The sequence below is a fragment of the Erpetoichthys calabaricus genome, chromosome 11, assembly GCF_900747795.2.
Source record: "Erpetoichthys calabaricus chromosome 11, fErpCal1.3, whole genome shotgun sequence".
Taxonomy (NCBI): Eukaryota; Metazoa; Chordata; class Cladistia; order Polypteriformes; family Polypteridae; genus Erpetoichthys; species Erpetoichthys calabaricus.
Window position 1 is genome coordinate 53460446 of NC_041404.2, and position 19876 is coordinate 53480321.

Genomic DNA, 19876 nt, shown 5'->3' on the forward strand with positions numbered 1-19876 from the left:
GTCTTAGGTATTATGGGGCCCTAGGCGAAAGGGGGGTCCAGGGGCCCCCTGAGGGGGGCGGAGCCCCCCTGGAAGCTCTGTGAAATGCGTGAAAATTAGACCAAGGAGTCGATCCGGGGCCCCCCGGACGCCGGGGCCCTAGGCGGTCGCCTACTTCGCCTATGCCTAAGGCCGGGCCTGATTGGGACAAATAATGCTGTAGTATATTTAAGTATATATGACAATTGCTCACTCGGACAATTTGTTTTGGGGGCCCCCCAAGAAGGCGGGGGGCCCTAAGCTATAGCTTGTGTAGCTTATACGTAAATCCTGCACTGGTGACACCTCATCATATTGTAGCGGTCCGGTGCCGCTAAGATTCACACCGTCAAGGTGACGGTGATTTATTTATTTTTTATAGAGGATCCCAGGGACTCTCCCAGCCTTGGCCCGCCCGCACACGCTCAAAAACAGAGACAAAATAATGCACACTGAGGAATAACAACAATTAAAGAATATCCATCCATCCATTATCCAATCCGCTATATCCTAACTACAGGGTCATGGGAGTCTGCTGGAGCCAATCCCAGCCAACACAGGGTGTAAGGCAGGAAACAAACCCCGGGCAGGACACCAGCCCACCACAGGGCACACACACACTAAGCACACACTAGGGACAAATTAGAATCGCCAGTCCACCTAACCTGCATGTCTTTGGACTGTGGGAGGAAACCGGAATACCCGGAGGGGTCCCACGCAGACACGGGGAGAACATGCAAACTCCACGCAGTGAGAACCCAGGAAGCGAACCCAGGTCTCCTAACTGCGAAGCAGCAGCGCTACCACTGTGCTACTGTGCCTCCCATTAAAGAATATAATGAAATTAAATAATATAAATCATACCACCCCAGTACCCCTACAGCGATATTACATTAAAATATAAACACAAACACCACACAGCAAAGTCCATGGAATACCACACTGAATGTAATGAGAGATGACGATAGTGAGTCCAGAGATCTGTATGTTGTAAGGGAATGAAAAAACAGTCCTACCAGTAGACACTGTAAGGGTGAAGACAGATGGATGGATGGTTCAGGAGCGCTCCTATACTTGCGGGAAAGCCATGAATCCACAAACAGTCCTCAGCACACAGGTAGACAGACGATCCAGACCCCAACAACAAATACAATCCAGGACACAGCGACTAAATATGGACTAATTAGCAGAAGGCAGTCCGACAGGTAAATGCAACACAAAATACAACAACAAAAACACTTTTTTTTTCCTTTGGAAACCTGCCCTCCTTTTAAACCCCTCTGACCACCTTTGACCCCATCAGCCCCTGCAGGGACTGCTGGGAGATGCAGTTTTAACTGATAGTAGCACTGCTACAATATTGCATTCTGATAGTCCAGATAAATGATATCATAAGCTCCACTTTGATCGTATCCTTTTGTTGCTTCCTCATAGGATTCCAGCATGTTGGTAAAACACGACCACACAGCCAACATTTCTGGATATCCTCATCTCTGGCTGGCTGATTGCAGCACTGTTGCCTGATGGTACAAGTAAGCCCGCGATTCTCTAGAGAATTGTAAATCCAAGAATGGCAATCACTTTCTGTTCCGTCCGATATTTGGATGGATGAAATATCATGGAGGGTGGGTGCGTCTGGGGAAATGTCATTTAATTAAATAAGCATATCTGTACTAAAGCGGTTTCGTTTTGTGGAGACGTGATTCCGTTGCCTTTGCTGACACCGACTGCTGGCAGAGTGGAGCACAGCAAGTTTAGTTTACAGGTTGTGGTGTTTGTGTGCCAGCCACTGAGTCTGGGAAGCCGCTGGGTTTGAGTCTGTGACCGTTACGTGATCTATATTACTGGCACAGTGGATTAGAGCAAGTGTAGTATACAGGTTGTGTTGTTTGGGCGCCACCTACTGACTCTGGGAAGCCGCTGCGTTTGACTCTGGGGCGCCACGGCTGGTGAATTCTTTGCTTCTGGTGTTTGTGAAGCGTGTTGTAGGAGCCTCCGTTTATTGTTTTAATCCATGGGGTCTCAGAAGCCGCTGCGTTGTTTGTGAAGCACGTTGTAGGAGCCTCCGTTTATTGTTTTTATCCACTGACCCTGGTGCGCATGCGCTTTGGTGCGTCCGCCGCGTCCGCTGTGCATAAATTAACTGTGGTTTAGTAATATAGATCATTCCATATTCTGTCTCAAAATACAGAACGTTAAATATCATCAAAAGCAATGCATTTTGGAATACCTCAAGCTTTTTGCAATCCATAACTTTGCACCATACTGTGGCACTGGTAGGACTAGTAACCAAATGTCTTGTTAGGTATGCCGTTGTTACCTGTCAGCGCTCCAAAGAGTTTGCAGCCTGGCCAATTCAGCTGCTGACCATATGACCCTTCACAGCTACATCTTCCTCCTGGTAAATTGAGCCATTGGGCAGCACGGCGGCACACTGGTAGCACTGCCACCTCGCAGTAAGAAGACCAGGGTTTATGTCCTGAGTCCTCTCTGTGTGGAGTTTGTATGTTCTGCATGTGACTGCATGGGTTTCCTCCCACAGTCCAAAAGACATGCAGGTTAGATGAATCGGCGTCACGCAATTAGATTAGATCAACTTTATTAATCCCATAGTGTGTGCTTGGTGTGTGATGGACTGGCACCTCGGCCAGGGTTTGTTCTTGCCTTGTGCCCTATATCAGCTAGGATAGGCTCCAGCACCCCTTGTGACCCTGATCTGGATGAAGCAGGTTAGAACATGATACGACTTTGTAACGGTTGCTGTCTATATGTGTGTGGAGTGTTGTTGGCAGGTTGTACCTTTCCCTAGTCCTGTTAATAACGGAATGGCTGGATTTCATGTGGAAGGGAGCACCTGGCTTGGACGCCCAAATAAACTGTAAGGGGAGGAGCTGACCATACTTAAAATGCTGTGGCGGGAGAAAGGTAAAGAAGAAGGGAAGGGAGCGCCAGATCAAAAGGAGAAGTCAGACTTCAAAAAATAAAAGAAGAGGGAAAGCTCCACTATCTGCTGGAAGAATGTCAAGGGAACCCGGGTTCATTTTGGGAAGAATTGTTTTCCTTTTCTTCTGTGTGTGGTGAAATTATTTGGGAGAGGACCTGACGGGCCAGCTTAAGGGGCGGTATATGATAAGAGTTTCCCAGGACATGAAGTACGGCTCGGCACATCCTTCACAATAACAGACAGTAGAGGATAATTGATGACTGTGGATATTTTAAGGACTCTTGTTTTCATTGACTCTTTTCTTACAATTGTTATTTGTGCATTAATGGTTTATTTTGTTGGGTGATGTATTCCGTGTTTTGTGGGGGGGGGGGGGGGGGGGGGAGTGCTGCAGCACAGTATTATGTATACTGTTGTTTTGTTTGTTTTGTATCTTTTCTTATTTATAGTGTAGTAACATTTCTCATTTAACTTAACATTTGCTTCAGTTGGTGTGCTTCTGTGCTTGTTGTGGTCTAGTAGGAAAGTAGTGCTGGTCGTTTGCGCCCCGGATCACTTCTTTATTTTTCCCTGTCTTTGCTGCCGCACTAGATTGGCAGCACATATTACAATCATGCCAGCTCGGGGAATGGTACAACTTGACATTGTACTTGAAGCCTTGCGCTTGCTGCAGCTGCCCACCATCAAGGATTACAATTGCTGAGGAACTGTCGGATGTGAGCACCTTAGTCTTAATTAGTGTTGATGGACAAACTGTATGGATGTGTAGCAAACTTAATTTCCTCAAGGATTTCTGAAGCTTTCTTTGTGCTTTCTGTGAGAGCGAGTTGTGCTGCCTGTCTAAGATGGAACAAAATCTAAATAATTCACATAGACTGCAGCGTTAACATCTGCAGGGCACTGTACAAAACATATGTCTCTGTTATATGCCGTTTGGTATGGGATCTGTAAAGGCAGTGCTAATGTTTGTGATGTGGCATCTGTTGGAATGACAAATGCAATGCATATATCTCTGTTATATGCTGTTTGGTATGGGATTTGTAAAAGCAACGCTAATGTTTGTGATGCGGTATCTGTTGGAATGACAAATGCAATGCATATATCTCTGTTATATGCTGTTTGGTATGGGATTTGTAAAAGCAGCACTAATGTTTGTGATGCGCCATCTGTTGGAATGACTAATTCAATGCATATATCTCTGTTATATGCCATTTGGTATGGGATTTGTAAAAGCAGTGTTAATGTTTGTGGTAGTACATCTGTTGGAATGACAAATGCAATGAATTTTATAAAAACGTTTTTGATGCGCCATCTTTTGGTATGACAGAGATGTAGCAACAGGATGATACACAGACACATATCCATTTATTAAGGCGAACTGTGCTGTCACTTGAAACTTCAAGTCCCTGATAATCCTTCACTGGACAATAACCTTCAAGTATATTTTTTACTTCAAATACAAGTTTCTCTGTCATTAAAGCATGTCATCGTTAGTTGGGACATTGTACACCAAGTCATGACTGTATCCAGCTAAGTTTGCCATCATTCTCCTTTCTTACTCCTATTTCCAGGTTTGAGATTAGAGGTTTTGAAAATTGTAAACTTTTATATTATGTTTGTAAATAATTTAAAAATGTATGTTGCTAACTGGCCTAAAATAATTTTATCCAATAGCACCTTACGATGCCAGTCTGTGGATATTAAAGGGTGAGGCCTACATGGGCAAGCAGCTATATTCCAAAGCACTGGAACTCTTCACTTCTCTTTTAACTGGAAGACCTTTGTGGATGGAGGTATGTAAAGTCTATAATGTTCTAGCTAAGCAGTTGATGTGGTATTCATTTCCAGTGCACGGTTATTGTTACGCTTGCCTTCAGAAAGCGTTCAGACCCCTTCACTTTTAACACATTTTACAATGTTCTAAAATCATGGAAATCAGTCTTTTTCTGAGTTTTAAGTACTCTTTTTAGTTTTATTCAGTTTTTGATTTCATTTTCTTATTTTTATTATTTAGTTATTAAATCTTACTTTATATTTAGTTTTCCATTTTGTAGTTTTTTTGTAGTTTTAGTTTTGTACCATCCATCCATCCATCCATCCATCCATCCATCCATCCATCCATTATCCAACCTGCTATATCCTAACTACAGGGTCATGGGGGTCTGCTGGAGCCAATCCCAGCCAACACAGGGCGTAAGGCAGGAAACAAACCCCGGGCAGGGTGCCAGCCACTGCAGGGCGCACACATACACACACACACGCACACACACACACACACACACACACACACACACACACACACACACAAACACACACACACCAAGTACAATCCATGCATTATCCAACCCGCTACATCCTAACCACAGGGCCATGGGGGTCTTCTGGAGCCAATCCCAGCCAGTACAGGGCGCAAGGCAGGAAACAAACCCCGGGCAGGGCGCCAGCCCACCGCAGGGCACACACACACACCAAGCACAATTTAGGATCGCCAATGCACCTAACCTGCATGTCTTTGGACTGTGGGAGGAAACCCACGCAGACACGGGGAGAACATGCAAACTCCACTCTGGGAAGCAAACCCAGGTCTCCTTACTGTGAGACAGCAGTGCTACCACTGTGCCACCATGCCACCCCTAGTTTTGTACCATTTTTTTAATTTTAGTTTTTATTTAGTTTTTCATTTTTTTGTTTTTATGTAGTTTTACTGTGGTGGGTTGGCACCCTGCCCGGGATTGGTTCCTGCCTTGTGCCCTGTGTTGGCTGGGATTGGCTCCAGCAGACCCCCGTGACCCTGTGTTTGGATTCAGCGGGTTGGAAAATGGATGGATGGATGTAGTTTTAGTTTTGTATCATTTTTTAATATGAGATTTTATTTAGTTTTTTTATTCTTCCTTTCAGTTTTTGTTTAGCTTTAGTTTTCCACCATTTGTTTTTATTTTATTTTTTATTTAGTTCTTCATTTTTTAGTTCTAATTTTTTGCCATTTTTTACTTTTAGTTTTTTGTTCATTTTTTTGTTTTTATTTTTGTTTTTCAGCAATTAACTTTTAATTTTTGTTACATTTTTTACGTTTTGTATTATTCTCCAAAAATGTCCACACAGACACAGTTTTGTGAGCATCAAACACAGTTTTCTTTATACCGTTTATACTCTCGGAAAAGTTCTCCTTCTAAATCGGTTTCCTTTTTGATCTGAACAGCAGAACCAGCAGAAACATTTTCTTTTATCAGGGAGCAGCATAAACAGTCGATGTTTAGTAGCAACTCTTTGAGGGCTCATATTTTGTCCAAAAAAGCGCACAAAGCAATGGTTTCACACATAAATCAACATTAAATGTCTGCTGCTGTCTGTTGTGCCTGATGTCGGCACCTGTTAGCAGTTTGCGGCAGTGGCGGCTCAACGGCCAGCAGGAATGCACGGTAGTCTGGCTGCCTGGCTGTCATTATGAGACGGGTGCGCGGGTATGGCAGTTGCAGTGAGACGCAATATAGTTTGTACCTCCTGTCATCATAAGTGTCTGTCCTCCCACGTGGACGTTGCCATCGGTGCATCAGCTACACCAACGTGTTCAGCACCACGATCAGCTGATGCCAGTACCTCACTTTCGTTTTTGACCTCCATCTCCAGATCACATGCATCAAAATCGGAATCCGACAAATCAGAGTCAGATGCAATATAATATGAAAAACGTTTTGCTTTGAGCGTTCACTTTGGTGTCTCTCCACATGCCAGTTTAGAAGCTGTTCGCGTGCGTGAGAAGTGAAGAGCAAAGGGATTTGAGGTCAAATCAACAAAGCTAACTTTCCTTCTAACAAAAGCGTATTGAAAAATGATGTAACAAGAAAATCACTGATCTCTATCAATCGCTAGTGAGACCAAGGCTTTCAAAATAATAATAATAATAACAAAAACTGCGTTAACCTGTGATAAAATAATTGTCTGTGTTAATTACTTAATGCGTTAGAGCGATAATAACACATTAACTTGCCCAGCCCTAATACATATATATACTAGCCATCCCCTGCAGCTTCGCCCACATATTAGTGAAAAAGGACAGCGAGGATGGCCCCGCCCAGCTCTCTACTCCTGATGTCACTCTTCCCCCACCCACCCAATATACAGTACTAATATGCAGGGTAGCTTTAAACCTAAGTTTCAGCTTGCCTAGGTTAGCCATTTTCTTAAGAGGATAATCCTGTAGGCAGATAAAGACTATTGTTAGAAAAGTTGCCTCAGGTGCTAGAAAAAAAACAGAAAACAAAACAAAGCATGCCTAGGTTGAGATGTCCTGCCTGTCAAAATAGACAGTCCCCAGTCCATCTTATTCAGATACACAGAAATGGTATACCTATTAGAAGCCCACCCATATGTCTTATTCAAACTGGGAATCTTCACTAAGCCTGGAACTGAATTTAGGATTTTAGCAACAGCATACAGTCATATGAAAAAGTTTGAGAACCCCTCTTAGCCTGCATAATAGTTGACTCTCCTTTCAACAAAAAAGATAACAGTGGTCTGTCTTTCATTTCCTAGGAACATCTGAATACTGCGGTGTTTTCCAAACAAAGATTTTTAGTGAAGCAGTATTTAGTTGTATTAAATTAGTAATACTTTTGCTGATTTGAATGCCTGACACTGCTCAATGCTGATTACTTGGTGTGATGAGCTCATTAAGCCTTGAACTTCATAGACAGGTGTGTCCCATCATGAGATATAAAGGTATTTAAGGCGGTCAATTGCAAGTTGTGCTTCCTTCCCTTTGACTCTCCTGTGAAGAGTGACAGCATGGGATCCTCAAAGCAACTCTAAAAAGATCTGAAAACAAAGATTGTTGAGTCTCCTGGTTTAGGGGAAGGCTACAAAAAGCCATCTCAGAGGTTTAAACTGTCAGTTTCAACTGTAAGGAATGGAATCAGGAAATGGAAGGCCACAGGCACAGTTGCTGTTAAACCCAGCAGGTCTGGCAGGCCAAGAAATTTACAGGAGCAGCATATGAGCAGGATTGTGAGAATGGTGACAGACAACACACAGATCACCACCAAAGCCCTACAAGAACATCTTGCTGCAGATGGCGTATCTGTACATCGTTCTACAATTCAGAGCAATTTGCACAAAGAACATCTGTATGGCAGGGTGATGAGAAAGAAGCCCTTTCTGCACTCACGCCACAAACAGAGTCACTTGTTGTATGCCAATGCTCATTTAGACAAGCCAGATTCATTTTGGAACAAAGTGCTTTGGACTGATGAGACAAAAATGGAGTTATTTGGTCAAAACAAAAAGTGCTTTGCATAGCGGAAGAAGAACACTGCATTCCAAGAAAAACACCTGCTACCTACTGTCACATTTGGTGGAGGTTCCATCATGCTGTGGGGCTGTGTGGCTAGTTCAGGGACTGCGGCCCTTGTTAAAGTCGAGGGTCGTATGAATTCAACCCAATATCAACAAATTCTTCAGGATAATTTTCAGGCATCAGTCACAAAGTTGAAGTTACGCAAGGGTTGGATATTCAAGACAAGACAATGACCCAAAACACACGAAATCTGGGAGAAGTACAATGTTCTGGAATGGCCGTCACAATCCCCTGACTTAAATATCATTGAAAATCTATGGGATGATTTGAAGCAGGCTGTCCATGCCATCAAATTGACCTGAACTGGAGAGATTTTGTATGAAGAATGGTCAGAAATACCTCCATCCAGAATCCAGACACTCATCAAAGGCTATAGGAGGACAGCGTCTAGAGGCTGTTAGATTAGCAAAAGGAGGCTCAACTAAGTATTGATGTCATATCTCTGTTGGGGTGCCTACATTTATGCACCTGTCTAATTTTGTTATGATGCATATTGCATATTTTCTAATCCAATAAACTTAATGTCACTGCTGAAATACTACTGTTTCCATAAGGCATGTCAGATATTAAAAGGAAGTTGCTACTTTGAAAGCTCAGCCAAAGATAAACAAAAATCCAAAGAATTAAGAGGGGTTCCCAAACTTTTTCATATGACTGTATAAATGTAACGATTTCTCTGCATTTTCATTGTGCTGTGTTTTCTGTGATACGCTGATTGTTTTGTGTTTGCCTAAAATTGGATCTTATTAGCCAATTGAACATTTTTCCAGCTGACTTTGGAGTCTCCTATGTGTGTGATTTTATTTTTTTTTCTTGCAGTGGTTTTCTCTTTGCCACTCTCCTATAAAACTATGAATGGTGAACCAACTCTGCCAGTACATCTGTGTTCAGGGTTAGCATAATTAACAAAATTAAGCAAAGAGAATACCACATTTTCAAAGTAAAAGCAGTTGCGTTATGCATTAGAGACTGGTTGAGATGGGTTCAACTGCCAAGTAGTTTTAATTTTCTACTCCTTCATTTAGGGATTTTTTGAAAAAGGGAAAATCTTTTGGCAAATTGGACAGAATGTAGATGCTTTGCTTCAGTATCGTCATTGTCTGATGTTGGACCCTGAATATCAACCTGTAAAGGAGGAGATTCATAAAGTAAGTGTGTTTAGTTTTTTTTTTTGTCTGGTACTGTTTAATCTTTCTATGAAATGCAAAATAGTTCTATTTCTATGCAGTAGATTCAAAAAGTATTCAAATCCTTTCACTTTCTACATACTTTGTGTTGTACATTTAATTTTAAATGGAGAAATCCACCATTTTTGTCCATTAATCTACTCTCAATAACCCATAATGACAAAGTGAAAACATGTTTTAAGCAGACAAAAGCTGAAAACTCTCATTTCTGTAAGTATTCAGACCCTTTGCTGTGGCAATCCAAACTGTGGTGAGATGCATCCTGTTTGCTTTAATTCTTCTTGAGATGTGTCCAGAACGTGATTGGAGTCCACCTGTGCCAAACTGAATTGACTGGAAATAATTCAGAAAGACGCACGTCTAACTGTGCATAGAAGGTCCCATAATTTGCACAGCATGTCAGGACAAAAAAAAAACCCAGTGAACTCTCAGCAGACCACACAATCAAATTGTCAAGGGGATAAAAAAACATTTGAAGTGTGGCATGATGGTAGAATGCACAAGGTAGGCCATGTTAGAACAAAACCCAATCCGTGAAGTCGTGCAGTCAAATCCCGTTATTGCCAGAACTTATCCTACTCAGTTAGGCCCTTGAGTTAGGCCCTTAACCTAAAAATTGCTCTAGGGGCACCGTATAATGGTTGACCCTGCTCTCTGACCTCGAAACGTTCATGTGAAAAGACAGTTTCCCCTCAGGGATTGATAAAGTACAGTATATCAAATCCAAAAAAATAAAAATAAAATGATCAAGAGTGCAAAGCTTGTAGAGACTTTCCCAATAAGACTCAAAACTGTAATTGCTGGCAGAGGGGCTTCTACAAAACACTGAATTAAGAATCTGAATACTACTATGAATGAGAGATTTCAGTTTTTGATTTTAAACAAACTTGCATACCTTTCGGAAAGCATGTTTACACTTTGTCATTATGGGTTGGGGGCGGCACAGTGGCGCAGTGGGTAGCGCAGCTGCCTCGCAGTTAGAAGACCCGGGTTCACCTGTGTGGAGTTTGCATGTTCTCCCTGTGTCTGTGTGGGTTTCCACTGGGTGCTCCGGTTTCCTCCCACAGTCCAAAGACATGCAGGTTAGGTGCATTGGTGATTCTAAATTGTCCCTAGTGTGTGCTTGGTGTGTGGGTGTGTTTGTGTGTGTCCTGCGGTGTGCTGGCACCCTGCCCGGGGTTTGTTTACAATACAATACAATACAATACAATTTATTTTTGTATAGCCCAAAATCACACAAGAAGTGCCGCAATGGGCTTTAACAGGCCCTGCCTCTTGACAGCCCCCCAGCCTTGACTCTCTAAGAAGACAGGGAAAAACTCCCAAAAAAAACCTTGTAGGGAAAAATGGGAGAAACCTCGGGAAAGGCAGTTCAAAGAGAGACCCCTTTCCAGGTAGGGTGGGCGTGCAGTGGGTGTCAAAAAGAAGGGGGTCAATACAATACAATACACAGAACAGAACAAATCCTCAACACAGTATAAAAATAAAAATTTTAGAAGTATGGAGCAGAATTTAACAGTAGATGATATCACATAAGAAGATTTGGATATATTTAGAGTCCTGGAGACCTCATCCATCAAGCTGCCTCCCCCATTTGGCCATTCCATGGCTGAAACAGCATTGGGCCAGCCAATCCGATGAAAGGACCCCTCCTTCCCATGATTCCTGCGATCCTCCATCAGGGATGACTTTACCTTAGGCAGACAAAACAACTTGACAGGTGGGCCGTGGCACCAAGTGCCACATTTGAGTACACGTTTCCTGCCTTGCGCCCTGTGTTGGCTGAGATTGGCTCCAGCAGACCCCCCGTGACCCTGAAGTTAGGATATAGCGGGTTGGATAATGGATGGACGGATCATGGGTTGGTGAATGTAGACTGATGAGCACAATTGGCAAATTTATCCATTTAAAAGGAAATCCACACCAAGAGCAGAGAACGAAGGAGTGTGAGCACTTTCTATATACACTATATGTTTTTTTTGCTTGTTGGTTATATTTAAAATGCACAACTCTGGCCTTCTCCATTAATAGTTCAGTCATTTTTTATGTTTTTAGATTTTGCACAATGAGATGTCTCCTTTTCCTGAAAACAATGAAGAGCTGCTCAGAGTCCTATCTGTGTACATAAGAAAATTTCACTCCGAAACTGAGGCTTCCACCAGTGGAAACAAGTCTTGTTTTTCTAAGCCCTTGGGTGCAGAGCAGAAGCACCAATTACAGGTACCCAACAACACAAATGTGTTCAAGATGAAAGGCTATGTTTCCAGTTTGGCCAGAACAAGATCAAAATCTTACTAATGTAAAGCTCATGAGAAGGGGCCTGAGCTGCCTCGAAAATTCTTGCATATTATAATCTCTTTAGTTAGCCAATAAAAAGTGTCATTTTGCTTCTCATTGCATCCATAATGGCTAACACGGTACAACACCCTACTATTAAAATTATATAAATGTGAAAAGTTATGTACTTGTGAATAGCCTTGATGTTGCATTAGCTATAAAATGAAGTATATACAGGTCTGCACAAAAGTCATAAGCCATTTAAGAAAATTCTCTCATAAGCTAGCGATCAGGGCAGCAAGTGTTCATTTGCTCACGAGAACTCTTTACACTGATGAGCCCAACATTATGAGCACTCCTGTATGACGGAAGGGTGTCAACTGTCTCATAACAATGGCGCTTATCAAGCTCAGGGCTACTCCATTACATCCAGGGAGGCTGCGGTGGCTGCACATTTTTTTATTTAACCAATTTCTTAATTCAAACCTGTTTATTTACTGCTAAAGTAATATTTCTGTAGGGTTAGCTTTAGTTATCCCACTTGTTACCATTCAGCACCCCTAATTTAGATTAGACTGAATTAAAACTTTATCGTTATATACACTGTGAGAGTGTAGTGAAGTTTTTGTGCCACAGTTGTGAGGAAAATGGGGGGCAGTGAAGCATATACAGGCAATAAGACAATAAGATGATAGACAAATTTGCTCTATCTATCTATCTATCTATCTATCTATCTATCTATCTATCTATCTATCTATCTATCTATCTATCTATCTATCTATCTATCTATCTATCTATCTATCTATCTATCTATCTATCTATCTATCTATCTATCTATCTATCTATCTATCTATCTATCTATCTATCTATCTATCTATCTATCTATCTATCGATAGACCTTTATTTGTCCCCAGGGCATTTGAAGCTCTTTAAATCAACAAATACATCAGAATGATTACAAAGGAAAATTTAAGAAGAAAGAAAGAGCTTCTGACTTGGCAGTCATAGTAACAGTGAGGCACTATACAGGCATATTGCTTTTGGTATAAAGGAGCCCCAGTTGCTTATCCTGACACACTTCTGTTACACAATTCATTGACTGAAAGTCCTCAGTGTTGGTGTGTCAGAGAGAAGATGTGCAGCATTGTTCATAATGGCACTCTCCTTCTCTATGACTTCCAGAGTGTCCAGAGTGTGTCGTATAACTAAGCCAACCCTTTTAATTAGTTTGTTAATTTGTGGTCCTCTCTTAAAGGTGATGTTGCCAGCGCAGTACACCACAGCATAGAAAATTGCACTGACCATCACATAGTTGTAGAAGATGTGAAGGATGTCATTTCCTACATTGGTGGAACGCAGTCTCCTAAGAAATAAGAACCTGTACTCCCATTTCTTGTGTATCTCCTCCTTGTTATGAGACGAGTCCCACCTGTCATTGATGTGGACCCCAAAGTACTTGTTGGAGTGGAGTGGACCACCTCTACATTCACTCCTTGAATTGTGACCGGACATGGAATCTTTTTGCTGTGGCGAAAGTCAATAAGCAGTTCCTTGGTTTTACAAATGTTAAGATGGCGACAGTTCTCTTTGCACCGAGAAACAAAGTTATCTTTGCTCTCTAAATCAATAAATACATACATCCATCCATCCATGTTCCAACCCGCTGAATCCTAACTACAGGGCCACGGGGGTCTGCTGGAGCCAATCCCAGCCAACACAGGGCACAAGGCAGGAACCAATCCTGGGCAGGGTGCCAACCCACCGCAGTAAATACATACATACATTGATAAATAAAAAAAAAAAAAAAAAATATATATATATATATATATATATATATATATATATATATATATATATATGTATATATATATATATATATATATATATATATATATATATATATATATATATATATAATATATTCAGTGTTTAATTACCTAGTTTTACAATTATTATTAAAGCTTAATGTCATTTTCTTTTTTCATCAGCTTTCATTCTCACAAAATGAGGTGGCAGAAGAGGGGGATATACAACATGTGCCACTGGAGAGCTTTGGTAAGAGAGATTACTCTACATATATACTTGTGATTTGGAATATGATTGTTATGATTTGAAGTCCATGGCGAAAAGGGGGTGAGACCTCAAAAAGTTGGCCATCCCTAGTCTACTCAGAATAAACATCACCTCAGGCAGCTTGACCCCAAACTCTACTGGCCTGCTTCGGCCTACACAGGCCTAAAAAATGGGTTTGGCTTCCACTTTAAATACTTTAAATGTACCAAAATATCCCGAGGTGCCTCTCTAGGGGTAGGAAAACCATATAAAAGCTTTTGGTTTGAGAAACAGTCCACAGAAGGAATCTTTATAAATGATTATTCATTTATATCAATGATTATTGATTCAAAAAATAGAAACAATGACAAAAATCTCAAAAAGGCAGTCTAACAATCATTGCAAATTTACAATCCAATAAACAAAGCATAAAGAAGATCAAAAACCAGTAAATCCTGTGCAAAAACAATACTCTATAACCATATACTGTACTATCTCTCTATTATAATAAAAGAATCTTGGGATGAGACGTGACTTTATCAGAGAGATACTTTCAAGTCTTGCGAGACGAGACTTTGTGTCAAGAGATTTAACCAGGCCCATGGCCGGAAATAAAAGACAAAGAGTAGATGACAAAGTAGAACGTCATAAAGAATTCAGAAACGTTGGCGCGATACACATGCAGAGCAGGATAGAGATATTGAAAGTACTAAAATTCGAAAGTCTCAAAAAAATGATAGTAAAAATGTAATTTGCCCAGACAAGCGGAAATTATTGGTCGATGAAATAATGGAACAGCAAAAAGAGATTGATTATATTGTTCGGATTTAAACTTTACGTCACAGACTTGTAGATCATCTAATTCGTGTTGCCATCAGGGAAAAGTAGTGTTTCTTCCCAATGAAGAGGCGTATCTGTAAGAATTAAAAGATTTGTTGTTTGGTAAAAGTGAAATCCACATACACGAGCGGCAGAGAGGCGAATTGGCTGGCACCTTGCGCAGGCCAGGGGGGTTGGCGAGTGAAGCAAGCAGGGAGCGAAGCCCCCTAGTATCTATATATATAATTCACTAAGCCAGAAGACAAGTAGCCGACCATGGAAAGCATGCCGGAAGGGGCGTGGATTCACTAAACCGCCGACAAGTAAGACGCCAATGGCGCACGCAGGAAGGAGCCACGCCCACCGACTCTTAGACCATTGGATACGACGAAAAAATCACAGTCACGCCCACCAACTCGGACGCGACGCCTCGAAAAACATGCCGTCATTTCTGTTTGTCTGTGCCACAGTCCACTTGCAGCTCTGAGCCACGTTGACTTTTCATTAGTCAACCTCAGTGGAATCTTGGTTCACACAGAGGCAGCGCCAGAGAGACAGAGGCACACACAGGCAGCGCAAGAGAGAGCCGCGCAATCCTTTAAAACTGAAGTTAAAACACAATGAAGGAAGCAGTCTTTAAAAACCAATAAGCCCTGTGCCTCTTTTTCATTAGCGTCTCACCTGCTTCAGGCCCTGCAACAGTCGAGACGCTCTCTCTGCAGCTGACCTTCTCTGTGCCTGACTCCACTACTGTGAGTCGCCTGATTAAAAATGGCCTTTTGAAGGTGAGCTATGGACCCGCTATACCACACGAACACATTGCCTTCGAGCCTGCTCTCGCTCACTCTTAACGTACCGGCTTTCTCTCTCTCCCCTCACTCGCTCGCTCACACACTGCACAGGGGAGAAATGCCCGAAGCACGAGTCTACCCTGAAACCGTTTCAGCCACACTTCCACGCCCCTCGCTACACCGTGAGTGCGATGATTATTTATTTAAAAATGGGCTTTTGAAGGGGAGCTGTGGACCCGCTATACCACAGGATCACCTATGACATTGCCTTCACATTGTTTTCCTTTTATTTATAATCCTGTTGAGCAGATCAGACACTCAGGCAAACAACACTGAATAATCAATAGCTCCAACTACTTTGCCTGCCCCCACTCCTCACCTGAGTCGGTTTCGTCTCTGTTCAGCAGTGTTTGCCAAACTCGGTCCTGGTGAACCCCTGTGGCTGCAGGGTTTTGTTCCAACCAGATTCCTAATCATTAATGCCGGTGAAATTCATCCGGGATAAGTCGCTTTTTCAAACACAGCCGTGTAGCAGATTAGTCTAGCAAGATGTAATAATCCGAGATGAATGCGCGCCCTCGCGCTGAGTGAAAAGCCAATATATATTGAGTCTACAAAACATGATCAGCAAGTCTTTGATAGGCTGCAACAAAATGATGAAAGAACGGGTGCATTTTTTTCACACAAGCTGAGTGGGTGGGTATTAGTTAGTTAATTAGCAACTCGAAGGATTTCAAGATATAATATACACAAGAGGTAACACTGCAAAAGCGGCCCAAACCAGAAAAGACAGCTGGCAAAAAGTGGATGACAAATTAAATGCGTGTGCATTGTACTTACTGAAAGCAGCGTTACGGATTTTCCAAATGTTCATTTTTTTCCCTCTGCTTAAAAAACATTGAAAAAGCGGCGCGGATTGGTTTGCAGTGTGTAAAACAGTTTGTTTGTCGCGGATAATTTGCTATCCACACAGGGAGGAACCGGGAAGCGAACCCACAATCTTCCACTGTCTCCTTACTGCAAAGCAGCCGTACTACTACAGCGCCACAAGGCAGTTAAAGAATGCACCGGGCCACATGTTCATTTTTTCCCCTGTGCTTAAAAGACATTAAAAAACTGTTTCTCAACTGTGACTCCCGAACAACTCAGTATGCGAAAAGCGGCCAGAATCGCAAACAACAATGAAAACTCTACGTGACTCACAGGTAGTGATGGGCTGCTTGATACTAAGGTTTCGACACTGTGTCGAGCTTTCGAAGCACTGCAAATTTTAATACTTGATTGAATAATGACATCTGTGATTTAAGGATTTCACATTTTCTTTCTTAAATGTGCTTACCTATATCATGGCAAAGTACAGGGATAATCCTTTATTTTCTGTCTACTCCGTTTTAATTAAGACAGACCAAAGAAAACATTTAAGGCTATTAAATGTGATCTCAAGAAAAGATCAGGGTTAATTATAATACCAATAACAGGAGCGATTCAACACATCAAGTGACTCCGTGAAAAACCTGAACTACAAACAGGACTATTTCATTTATGTTAGGTAGAATGCCCAGAGGGGACTGGGTGGTCTCGTGGCCTGGAACCCCTACAGATTTTATTTTTTTCTCCAGCCTTCTGGAGTTTTTTTTTGTTTTTTCTGTCCACCCTGGCCATCAGACCTTACTCCTTTCTATGTTAACTAATGTTGTCTTATTTTAATTTCTTATTTTGTCTTTTATTTTTCTTCTCTTCATTATGTAAAGCACTTTGAGCTACTTTTTGTATGAAAATGTGCTATATAAATAAATGTTGTTGTTGTTGTTGATTATAATGATACAGTGCAAAAGTAAATACTAATTGAAAGAGCCGGGAATGCATGAGGTGAGGCGTCTTATTTTGTTTAACTCTTGCTATCGTATAGTGCATTCTGCCTGTCAGCATTAGTTATATTTATATTTTTTAGACATCAGACACTAGAAGCTGCTGACGGACCCTTCTTTTCGTTGTCAGTCTGTAGCTACGAAAAAATAAAAGCAATACGACTTTTAACAGACGTCATTGAAGTGTATCATAAGTTTCTGTAACGTTAATGAAAATGGCCAGAAGGTGTCACGAGAGAGGTGAGTGTCAAATGCTTCGAAGCTTCGATACGATTTCCGACACAATTGCTTCAAACGTGTTGATGCTTCGCGAGGCTTCACCCCGCCCATCACTACTCACAGGTTACTGAACGAGAAATCAGCAGACTAGCATGATGGATGGGGCGTAATGGGCGTCCTTCCCCTCTCCTCCGGATTTTTCAAATGTTAATTTTTTCCCTGTGCTTAAAAATCATTAAAAAAGCGGCCTGATTATGCGGCGTATGGTACGCCGCGGGTTGGCTAGTACTGTAATAATACTCTATAACCTTCAGGATACCACTTCTGAGTTCCTCTTCTCTGTCTCTTAAATAGCCAAATGGAGGTACCTGGAATGGTGAAACATCCCTGCATCTTGGGGCACCACCCACAGAACATTCACATTTAGCCATATAATACACAATTAGTAAAAAAAAGAACAGTAATAACATGAAGATGTGATAAATAATAATTCAAATTGAATAAAAACTACAATAAAACTCAAAATAAATCTAGGCCAGGGAATAAACCCTGGCTGTAATATAACATTGATAAGGGCATAAATATTCTGAAAAGATGTGGTAGTTTTTGTCTGACTACATGCTGTCAAAAGGAGCTCGAGTCTTTATGGACGGGGTCAGATGTGAGGCAGGACCAAACTGTAGGTGGGGTGCCAGTCTGTCGCAGGGGACTCCTACTTATACACCCAACAATCCACTTACTCACTTACAGTACGCTGGGCTAATTTATAGATGTCAGTAAACCACACATTTTATATGCCAGAAGGCCAATTATCTGGTCATGCAAACATAGTGTAGATACTTAAATGTTGATGTTTTATTAACATAGTATGGGATGTAAGTGTATTACTGGCTTTTTTATATATCCAGGACCTTAAAACACTCGAGACTTTCTCGTGTGGCCCTTTGCAAGAAAAGTTTGGACATCCCTGCACTAGGGGGTAGGGGATACTAGGGGATAATCAACAGCATTCTCAATGTCACTTTCTTCTGTTCCTTCTGCCAGCTCTAGATCCGTATCTGACTGTATAGAATTTGCATCATCAACAATATGCAAAAAGTTGCTTGCAGATTGTTTCTTTTGATAATAGCGGCGGCCAGTTATTGATGCCATACTGTAAAGACAAAGGAGGCTTTGAAATACCCAACACTCAGTTCATGTCATGTTGTGGATAAAATCAAACATTTCAACCAACATGCGTCAGCACTTATGCAATAGCAGGTGGAAACATTGTTAATATCAAAAGCAGCCTTGAAAGTGTCAAGGTAGACCTTAGTCTGGTTAGTAAGGTTAGTAATTATAAGAACATACTTGTACTATTGTTACGATGGGAAACATTGTTTAAGAATACAGCTCTTTCATTTTTGAATAAATTCCTTGCACCTTTACACAAACATCACATGTTTCAAAAACCATGATTTATCAGACTAGTACTAGTCCAGCTAATTAGTTAGCAAAATAATTTATAGTTCCAACCTTTGTATATGTTTTTTTAACAATTTCATCACAATTTTGTTCAGGACCAGACTCCTGTTATTAATAGTGACGTAAGTGTATGCGAAGCTGCAACTGGTCTTTCTACTATAATTTAATATTTGTGTTTTTTTAATATACATATCATTTGTTTAAAGCTACATGTTTTTCAGTGTTTCTGGTACTGACGGTAATTTAACGTCTAAATCTCCAAATTACCGTAGATACGAATGATCAAGAGGTTTTCAAACAGATGGAGGATTCTCTTCTTAGAAGTATAATTCTATCAGATTTGGAATGCCCCCTCTGTATAAGGTAAGATTTTATATCACCTTGCAAAATTGTGTTGTGCAGTAATTAAGGCTTTGGATGTCAAACCCTGAGGTTGTGGGTTCAAGTCCTGCTACTTGACACTGTGTGACCACGCGCAAGTCACTTGACATGCCACTGCTGCAATTGCAAAACCAGCCACTACTGGCTTTAAGAGGAAAGAAAAAGGAGATGGTGGAGTGTGCATGTTTTCTTACATACCGCTTAGTTTTGTCCAGTGCTATTTACAATTTCCATTAATAAATTTGTTGTCATCTGAGCATCTTTGTGGTCATGGAAAGAGGAAGGATAGAGTACAGGTACCTGTATCACCTCACTTCTACCACCTGCATCTCCTTGAAATTCACTATGTTAAATATGCGGCTCCACATTTGCATTTTTCGCGTAGGTAGGAAAAATTCTGCACACAGCTTATGGCGAAAACTTGATGCATGCAAACCATGCGAAGGAGCTTGTCTCAACGTTAATGCTGCGCCATACACAGCCTTAATAAAAGAAAGGAAGCT

The 19876-nt window shown here is 41.4% G+C and overlaps 1 protein-coding gene across 2 annotated transcripts in view; it reads left to right on the top strand.

The window, feature by feature from the left end:
- Positions 1–19876, top strand: part of lonrf1 (LON peptidase N-terminal domain and ring finger 1) — a 91928-nt gene that overhangs the window by 14252 nt on the left and 57800 nt on the right. For both annotated transcript variants that reach the window (XR_007936306.1, XM_028813091.2), the window contains exons 2-6: positions 4637–4755; positions 9341–9463; positions 11558–11722; positions 13768–13834; positions 19265–19355. Coding sequence is in view for 1 of the 2 variants with exons in the window: in XM_028813091.2 (XP_028668924.1) it covers positions 4637–4755; positions 9341–9463; positions 11558–11722; positions 13768–13834; positions 19265–19355 (565 nt within the window). In the remaining variant the exon portion in view is untranslated. The remainder of the gene's footprint in view (positions 1–4636; positions 4756–9340; positions 9464–11557; positions 11723–13767; positions 13835–19264; positions 19356–19876) is intronic.